This window comes from Mus caroli, chromosome 1 (assembly GCF_900094665.2).
Source record: "Mus caroli chromosome 1, CAROLI_EIJ_v1.1, whole genome shotgun sequence".
Taxonomy (NCBI): Eukaryota; Metazoa; Chordata; class Mammalia; order Rodentia; family Muridae; genus Mus; species Mus caroli.
The window spans coordinates 85,863,416-85,873,236 of record NC_034570.1 but is presented as its reverse complement, the minus strand read 5'-3'; the positions used below and the strand labels follow the sequence as shown (position 1 = coordinate 85,873,236).

The 9,821-nt window shown below is 51.2% G+C and overlaps 1 protein-coding gene across 2 annotated transcripts in view; it reads right to left on the bottom strand.

Moving 5' to 3' along the window:
* Ano7 (anoctamin 7) overlaps nt 1-9,821 on the bottom strand; it is a 31,607-nt gene that overhangs the window by 6,348 nt on the left and 15,438 nt on the right. For both annotated transcript variants that reach the window (XM_021168074.1, XM_021168082.1), the window contains exons 8-17: nt 9,621-9,731; nt 7,899-8,064; nt 6,859-6,949; nt 6,039-6,135; nt 4,018-4,161; nt 3,814-3,951; nt 3,136-3,234; nt 2,954-3,056; nt 1,128-1,239; nt 831-885 (exon numbers count right to left, since the gene is read on the bottom strand). In XM_021168074.1, the coding sequence (XP_021023733.1) occupies nt 831-885; nt 1,128-1,239; nt 2,954-3,056; nt 3,136-3,234; nt 3,814-3,951; nt 4,018-4,161; nt 6,039-6,135; nt 6,859-6,949; nt 7,899-8,064; nt 9,621-9,731 (1,116 nt within the window). The remainder of the gene's footprint in view (nt 1-830; nt 886-1,127; nt 1,240-2,953; nt 3,057-3,135; nt 3,235-3,813; nt 3,952-4,017; nt 4,162-6,038; nt 6,136-6,858; nt 6,950-7,898; nt 8,065-9,620; nt 9,732-9,821) is intronic.

Below are 9,821 nucleotides of genomic sequence, written 5' to 3'. Positions count from 1 at the left end.
GGTGAGTGGGGGACTGGGGGGGGGAGTGTATTGGGGACTTTTTGGATAGTATTGGAAATGTAATTGAGGAAAATACCTAATTAAAAAAAAAAAAAAAAAAAAAAGAGAAGGGTCTTCCAGACCTGATACTTCGTGATGGCTGCTAGACCCCATGCTCTCCAAGTTCAGCTCCACAACGAACTGCTCCAGATGTCCCCGCTACACTCCCTGTACCTCTGATTAATCCTGCTTAGCCCTCAGCAAGGCCAGAAGTGTAGAGACAATTTTTGGGGGGTCTGGGCAACATAGGGTTCACTCCTTACTCCTTCTTTGTATTTATGCCTTGGTGTCTTAAAGCTCTGTCACCTCCTGGGGAACCCACATGCCATCTTCTGCAAAAGCCTCCTGAGAAGCCAGGCTCTCCCGATCCCTGGGTCCCAAGGACAAGCAGAGCACACTAGGCTTGGTGGAAGAGAGCAGCCATGGAAGGACCCCAGACAACGAGGCTGTGGGGCACCGACCTCAGTGTCCTCACAGCAGGGACCTTGACAGTGATACTGCTCACAAGGGGCATCCTAAGGGCTCAGATGCCTCTTGATTGTGCCTTGGGTTAAAGGAGAGAAGGACTGCACCCCCATGGTGTGAGCAGTCTCTGGACAGTGGCTCTGAATCAGGACCTGGGCCAAGGAGGTCAAGAGTGCTGGAGTCCTGGGAAGCAGCTGTAGGTATTGACACTGGCTTGGACAATGGTGAAAGGTGAGCAGGAAGAATGGCAGCAAAATCAGGCCTCCGTGAGTCCGGAGATAGCCCTGCCCCCATTTTCTGTCTGGGTGCATCCCCAGCACACTCACCTCCTCATTTCGGATTCCAAACAAGGTGTGGTAGTTGCCCGGGTATCCTACAAACCTGCCAGGATGCAAGGTGCGAGTCTGTGAAGGGCTGGGCTCTGGTTGTCTCCTCCTCGTTTCCACCCCTGAGGTCTGGCCTGGGAGCCACACAGACTTGACCCTTGTCCCCTCTGAGCCCAGTGGGAGTCATTCTTTCTCAGGGCTTTTGCCCTGGCCACCCGCTGCTGAGCACACCGGGCGGGTGTGGGGCAAAGCAGAGCTGCAGGGGAGGGGAGACATGCTGGGAGGGTGACCACCTACCTGCCCTTAAAGAAGGCGAGATACACGGGCGAGGCGTAGAAATTCACAAACTGGAAGATGAACACCTTGAGGGTGAAGGCATCCTCAAACTCGGTCTGCGTCCGGTGCATCTCTGCGTATTTGGGGCTTTCACTCAGTCCCCAGGGATGTTGGCCAGTGTACAGTGCACTACCCCCTTCCCTGTGAGACTGCCCCACCATCTGGAGCGAGGAGGAAGCCATGTTGTCCAGATATTTTAAAGAAATTCATTAAAGGAGAGGGTCAACATACAGCAGTCCTAAACTTCTAATCTCAAACTTATCCGAAAGCACGTTGATCAGAGTGGAGGTAAATCCTGTCTGCTTGACTAGCCTGGAAGATGTCTGGGATATTATCAAAACGCAACCACTGGCCTGTCCATGAGGGTGTTTCCAGAAAGGAGCTCTAGAGGGCTCTGGCCTTATCATTGGATCAATCTCTCTGGGTTAATCGTATGCTGATAATACTGGCAGTTGGTGAAAGGTGGGGTCTTCCTGGAGAAGCAGGTGTCCTTGGGGCTGTGTCTCCCCTGACCCCTTTCTATATTCCCCTCCTTCCTTCCTGAGCACCCCACCCTCCCTGCCGGGATGGACTGACACCTCTGAAACTGGTCGGGAATAAATAATCCCACCCTGAAATCATTTTGTCTGGTATTTGATCACAGTCGTGGCAAAAAAAGTAACCGATACAATTACAAATGTCTGGGGTCGTGGACAGAAAACGACAAACAAGGCAACAAAACCAAAGCCAAACATTTGCATCCTCATTTGCATCCTCATTAAAATAGTATATGCAGGGCCAGTAAGATGGCTCAACGAACAAAGATGCTTGCTACCAAGCCTGATGACCCGAGTTCCATCCCCAGAGCACCAACCCTCACAAACTGTCCTCAGACTTCCACATGTGTGCCACAGCGCGCGCGCGCGCGCGCGCACACACACACACACACACACACACACACACACACACACATACACATAAAGAATCTTTTTAGAATATGTGCAGATGAGTCAGGGAATTGGAGGGATATCCAGGGCCAAAGTTACTTCCTGGTCAAGGCTGAGTAAGGATGGAGCTACAGTGTAAAAACTTGCTAAGACCAGTGTGGAAACATAAAAGGTCAATTTGAGGAAAAGGGGACCCGAAGCCCAGCAACTGTGGGAACGCATACACCAGCCCCAGTGCCTCTGCTCCTTCTCCCTGCAACACTGATAGCTGTGCCCCTTAGGTGAGAACTGCCTTGACGCCTACCTGGAGAACTCCCTTAGTCCTTTAGCCCCTTCCCATGCATGGTCATTGTACCCTGAGTTTGTTCTGTCCCCTCTCCTCCGGGTCTTGGCTGGAGCTGGTATAGGCAAAGCCTTGCAGGATGAGTGGTTAGGCCTCCACTTAGCATTTGCTCTTGGAGAAACTCAAAGACAGAGACAAATAGAGACAGAGAAACAGTGGCAGAGAGAGGGGCATCTTGCTCCTGGGAACGGATATAGAGGCTATACAGACACTTGGTAAACATTTGGGGTGGTTTCAGCTCAGCTCAGCGTGGCCCTGCCCCTAGTCCATCTGACGAAGGTCTGAATCCTTGCACTACTAGAGGGTCTGTCTGGTCTCACCTGAGAGCTGCACAAGCTTGAAGGATCTGGTGAGGAAGATTGGAGAAGCAGGGCCCCCTGGCTGAGGGCCCGTGGGCTTCCCCTCCCTGCCAGTGCCATTTTAAGCAGATCTCTAGCAGGGAAGGCCCAGAAAACCTCTTGGGAATAAGGGTCTATATTGGTCAGTTCACATTTGCATCTGCTTAGGTCAGTGCTCACCCCATCTTGTTAGGACCTGGGCCAGGAGCACATAGACCTTGGAGAGGATGAGGATGAAGACAAGGTTCACCACTGACCCTGTGAGGCTGGCAATCCGTGAAGCCTGATAGGGAAGAAGTGATCAGAGCAGGCACAGGACAGGTGGGGTGGGAGGGTCAGAAGAACAGGCAGCAGAGACTCACCCAGGCAGAGAGGAAGGCGTTGTCTGACCTGGACACAATGATAGCCATGACGGCCCGGTACAGGATAACAGATACAAGGCACATAATCACCACAGCCACCTGCAGGACCAAGGAAGTCCTGAGCCCCTTGCTGTGGCCCCAGCACCTACAGCCTCTGGGTCCACAGCACATAGGTTCCTTTTCCAGGGGCTCCTATCTGCAGGCTGCCTGTGTCCCATGGGTCCTCCAGATGTGGGGCAGTTTGGGACTGGGAGGGAGGCCAGGATGCCAGGTGGTTACTGTATGTTGTTTTTATACTCTTATACTGTGTCCCGGTCCTATTTACCCACCTCCTTACAGCCCTGAATTGGGACCCACGGTACCTGGAAAGGGCTAGGGTACTTTTAAGCAATCTTTGGCTAGAAGATTAGTCCCAAAGGGATTAGTAGGCCCTGGGTTCATTTTCTGAGTCCATTCCCTTGTTTAATGGGTGCCCCGTGCCATACATGGGGAAGCTCTTCCAGAATTCCTCATGGTACATATACATGTGCACCCCATTATGAGAGCCCATAGCTTGGCTCTGGGCTCAACGCCTTTCTGGAGGTCAGTGAGGGTCTTTGGAGCTGCAGAGTGGAACAACCCTTGTGGCTCAGAAAGACAGAGGCAGAGGACGGAGGCAGGGTGGCAGGATCCCCATACCATCATCAAGAGCACCACAGAACCAGCCAGCATGCGGCGTACACGATTCTTCTCAGGAAAGTAGGGCTCATCTTCCCCCGTGATAGGGTTCAGGGCTGTCATGGGGGCCGTTGCAGCGAACTGGGGCCGAGGCCTCTCCTGAAAGGGAGCTATGCTCGACGGGGTGCGACCCTCATCAGAAGCCACCCAGCCCAGCTCACTTACCTCAATGTCTTCATAGTCAGAACAGTCCCAGCGGTAGGCCAACGTGGCGTTTTTCCGCTTCCAGTACTCCAGAAGCAGCACCGCCCACAGTGCCATGAACAAACTGAAGAAGACCGTACCGCCATGGTCGAAGAGCCGCCCAGCCTAGAGGGAAAGGGGACTCCAGGTCTTCTTCCCAAGGACTGATGATGGTCCTAGTTCTCTGGAGCTGGAGTATCTATGCAGGACCACCACAGTGCACGAGATCCACAGGAAAGGGAGTCTACCCAGCAGCCACAGTAATTAGTTTTAGTCTCGGGAATGTCTTTTTTTTTTTTTTTGGTTAAGAATACAGTCAAAGAGATGGAGAAATGGCTCAGTGGTTAAGAGCACTGACTGCTCTTCCAGAGGTCCTGAGTTCAACGCCCAGCAACATATTGGCTCACAATCATCTGTAATGGGATCCAATGCCCTCTTCTGGTGTCTGAAGACAGCTACAGTGTGCTCATATACATAAAGTAATAAATAAATAAATCTCAAACAAAAAAAATGAATACCATCCAACTTGCCATGCAACTAAGGACGACCTCAAACTCCCGATCCTCCTTACCAGCTCCGCAGTTCTGGGATCTCAGGTGCACACTACCACCTTTGTTCATGTGGTGCAAGGGGTCAAGCCCAGGGTCTCACCGAAGCTAAGCAAGAATTCCAGCAGGTAAGCCACACCCTCAGCCCATAGCTCAGTCTCACATGTGCCTGACTTGGGTTTGTCTGACCTGAGCACATGGAGAAGAGACTTTAGTTTCTCAGAGTCAGTGAAACTGGGCAACGCTGGGCACAAAGTGGACAGGAAGTTTGCAGGCTTGGTGGGGAAGGGGTGGGATTGTGACTCTCATAAGATGTGTTCCTGACACCCTCGATGTGATCTTTTGTGTGTGTGTGTGTGTGTGTGTGTGTGTGTGAGGGGTTTTGAGACAGGGTTTCTCTGTGTCCAGAAACTTGCTTTGTAGACCAGGTGACCTTAAACACAGAGATCTGCCTGCCTCTGTGCTCAAATGCTGCAATTGAAGGAGTTTGCTGCCACCACCCCATTGAGAAACCCTGTCTTGAAAAACTAAAATAGAAAGGAATGAGGAAGAGGAAGAGGAAGAGGAAGAGGAAGAGGAAGAGGAAGAGGAAGAGGAAGAGGAAGAAGAGGAGCTGACGAGGAGGACAGGAAGGAAGGAAGGAAGGAAAGAAAGAAGGAAGGAAGGAAGGAAGGGAAGAAGGTAAGGAAGAGAAAGGCTGGAAAGCTGGGCATGAGGCTGTGAACAGCCAGGAAGCAGCATTTTTCCAGGGCCTCTGCTTCAGCTCCCACCTCCAGGTCCTGTCCTTACTTCCTATACTGGCTGGTTTTGTGTGTCAACTTGACACAAGCTGGAGTTATCCCAGAGAAAGGAGCCTCCCTTGAGGAAATGCCTCCATGAGATCCAGCTGTAAGGCATTTTCTCAATTAGTGATCAAAGGAGGGAGGGCCCATTGTGGGTGGTACCATCCCTGGTCTGGTAGTCTTGGGTTCTATAAGAGAGCTAGCTGAGCAAGCCAGGGGAAGCAAGCCAGTAAGTAACATCCCTCAATGGTCTCTGCATCAGCTCCTGCTTCCTGACCTGCTTGAGTTCCAGTCCTGACTTCCTTGGTGATGAACAGCAATGTGGAAGTGTAAGCTGAATAAACCCTTTCCTCCCCACTTTGCTTCTTGGTCATGATGTTTGTGCAGGAATAGAAACCCTAAGACACTTCCTTTCATTTTGGGTTGTGATCAGAACATGGTCTTTTATGACAATAGAAAGCAAACTGACAACCATATGGCTAATGCTAACAGCAGCATGAGCAACTCCATGACACTCTTGTCAGTCATTTGTGAGTCATACACACCACCTAACCTGAATGCCAGGTTAGGGGACAACAGCCGACAGAGCTCGCTGAGGGTTCTGCATTCATGGGGCCAGGACCTACAGGAGCTGCCAGCCCTCACTACCCTGACCCCAGTTCTCATTCCATACCTGGGCCAGGGTGCAGGCACTGGAGAGCAGCCAAAAAGAACAGTCGGAGCACAGTGGGCACATGTCGAAGCTGTCTGAGCTGTGACACAGCTCCTGCCTGTGGGATGTGCACTCAGTTCCGGGAGCTATACCCACTTCCTCCCCTTCACACCACCACTGCTCTTCCAGCCCTAGAACTTTTGGCTATTGTTTTACTTTTTGAGACAGGGTCTCACGTATTGCAGGCTGGTCTTGAACTTGCTATGTAGCTGACAAATTCTTTTAATTTCTGAATCTCCTGTATCAGTCCCCTAAGTGCTAGGATTGCGGGTGTGCACCGCCACATCTGGCTTATGAGGTGCTGGGGACCAAAGCCAAGGCCTCCTGCGTGCTAGACAAGCACTCGGACAATTGAGCTACATCTCCAGTCCCACCAAGCACCTCTTTTAAAAGTGGTTGTTTCTGAATATATGCAACAATAGTAACAAAAGATAACTGCTTAGACTTTCTGTTGCACAATAAAGTAAACCACAAAGCCAGGCACTTATAGGAAAAACCTACACTGTTCTGAGGACAAAAAAATGAGTGTCAGAACCAGCATGGGGGATCTCCCCCCCCCCCGACTGTCTGTCAGCCTGGGGCACCTCTGTCTTCCTGTGTCAGCCTGGGGCATCTCTGTCCAGTCGGCCTTCTAGCCGTGACCTCAGGAGAACAGATCCACACCTCCGCTTACCACACACCTCCACCCCAGCTCTTCACAGGGCCTGGTGCTTGGGAATCCCATAGCTGGGTACCCTCATGAGGCACAGGAAAGTTTAGGGGCTGAAGAGAAGCCACTTACGTTGGTATGTCTGAGAACACCAGGAAACATCCCACCAGGAAGACCACTGTGCCCACCACTGCCGCAGGCAGGAGCCAACCAGTGTAAAACCCTGAAAGGGGACACAAGCGTCCAGCTGTTAGAAATTGGATGTCCTGGGGATGTGTTTGCTTCCTGGAGCTCAGGCTTAGCCCAGTAGGTATCTGGAAGGATACTGAGAGACTCAGGAGTGTCCCCTGGCCACTGCCCTTGGCTCTGAGCATCTGCCCTCATCTCTGGACTCTCTCACCACACTGGCTAAGTACCAGTGTCCCTCTGACTCCATTCCACTGGGCCTTCCATCTCCTGAGATTGTCTTCTAGCGCTTGCCCACCTCCAGCCAACTGCTCACCGGATGCCTTTCTGAGAGGCACAGGAGTTGTTGCAGTTCAAGCCCCAGAGAAGGTGAGGGTCACTCTGGACCCTCCCTTCCCCCATACCCCACCTGGGCATCATCTCAATGGACCACACCTAGGTCCTCTGAGGTACCTACACCCATCAAATATGCATTTACCCGTTTCCTATAGGGTCAGCCCAGACCCTAGTCTCATGTCCTAGTCCCACCCTACTGACCCTGTGAGGCCGGGAAGACACCTATAAAATCTCTGTCTGGAGCCTAGATGAAGAGTCCTCCCCTCACCCCCGAAGTCCTCCAACATGGTCATACTGGAAAGCAGGAAAGGCAAATCCCAGGATGGGGAAGAAAGGTCAGAAGGCAGGCCCAAGGGAGGGCAGCTAGTCTCTGAAAGTGCCAGTGGCCTGAGAAGATCAGAGAATGGCTTGGGGCAGACCCCTCCATAGGCATGTCTTTTCCCTCAGGATAGGAGTTCCTGAGGAAGCTTCCAAAAAGGGTCTATGGAAGCTAGCTGGGGTCACAAGGGACCCCCCCCAAACTAAGGGGCTGGCAGTGCAGTACCTAGTTAGTGTCTGTTGTATTATCAGGGGAGTAAGGCCAGGCAGTAGAGCTATCCCAGAAGGCACATTGTTATAACACAAGGACCAAGCATTGAGACAAGACTCACCAAGCCAGGCGAAGTAGAGAGCCACCTTCTCCCCGAAGTACCTTCGCACGTGGTCCAATGGCTGGTACTTGTTCCACTTGCCCCAGCGAGCCCAGTGCTGGAATAAGACTTGGCGTTGGGTGAGACCCAGGACCTGTGAGCTCTCTGGGACTGCAGAGAATGGGCCCTAGGAATAGGAGAACATTGGTCTGGGCTTCCTCTCTGCCTGCTAGTTCTCCCGCAGAAGGTTTCTAGGTATGGGAACTTCAGTGGTGACCCAAACCCACAGCTTCACACTTCAGTACAGGCAATGGCATGGACCCTAGCGGATGATGTTCTAAGGAGAATCGTAACGGGATGACTCAAGAAGAATCTGGAGGAAAATATAAGTTGAGCTCCCTTGATTCCTGCGACTGCTGAGTGTCCAGGTCAGGGGATGCATCTGAAAGCTGGCCAGGACAGTAGCTGGGGTGCAGGTTGACCAACAGATCTGTGAGGTCTTCCGGGCCTGGCACAGATGCTGTGTGGTACCTAAGCTATGAGCCTCTCCCCATGCATCCCAGCTCAGCTGACAGGAAGAGTGATGCCATCCGTGGGTGTGGGTGTTTGTGCATGTGTGGTATGTATGTATGTATATATGCATTTATGTATATCTTTGTGTGTCATGTGTGTAGTATGTTTGTATGTATGTATTTATGTCTCTGTGTGTCATGTGTGTAGTATGTTCGTATGTATGTATTTATGTCTCTGTGTGTGATGTGCGTGGTATGTATGTATACATGTCTGTGTGTCATATGTGTGGTATGTCTGTCTGTGCATTTGTGCTTGTATGTGGTGTATAGTATGTATGTAGTATGTATTTATGTATGTCTCTGTGTGTCATGTGTGTAGTATGTATGTGTGTGTGTGTGATGTGTGTGGTATGTATGTATGTATGTATGTATATAAGTCTGTGTGTCATATGTGTGGTATGTCTGTCTGTCTGTATATACATGTGTGCTTGTGTGTGGTGTGTAGTATGTATATATGTCTGTGTGTGGTATGTCTGTGTGTCTGTGTGTGTGTGCACATGTGCGTGTGTGGTATGTATTTAAGTATGTGTGTCTGTGTGGTATGTATGTCTCTCTGTGTGTGTGGTATGTATGTATGTATGTATGTATGTATGTATGTATGTGTGCCTGTGTGGTATATGTGTATGTGTGTGTTGGTGGGTACCTAACATTTCTACACTCACTTCATTTATCTACATGATATCAAGCAGGACTGTCCCCAGAGCCTCCAGTGCCCATATGACTCAAGACCTTTTGAAATTACTCTGCAGACCTCTCCTGTGTGGTAGAAGCTGCAGAACAACTGGGACATGAGTAACATCCTGACCTACATGTGGGCTGTAGCAAGGACGGTAGTATGGGTGTCAGGGCAGTGCCAGGCAGCTGGTGTAGCAAATGTCTCTCTGCCACTGTCCCAGACTTCTGGGAAGGGAGAAGTGTACTAGAGACCTTCCCATCTTCCCTAGTGAGAGATGCTGCCTGGGGAGCCCAGCTTAGCACCTGGACTAGGGCCTGATCCATTTCCTGGGGACCAAGCTGACCCTTCAGCCTCTAGCTCTGACTACTTCACATTCCAAGGCTATGCATCTGACATTCCAGGGTAGCAGTCACAGAGGGCAAGATCCTTTTGGGGGACAATATTACTGTGGGAACTCACAGTCCACCCTGGTTCAACCTCCGGCCTGAGACTCACGTCATGCAGAGGGAAGGCTGCACTGAATACACCTTCTGCCAGCAGCTGGTCAATCCCAAACAGGCCTTTCTTCTCGTGGCCATATGGAGTCTTGGCCAGGATCTCAAATAGCTGTGGGATAGGTTGGGAATAGACCCATCACTGGTCATGTGATGGGAATAGCTGTGGGATAGGTTGGGAATAGACCCATCACTGGTCATG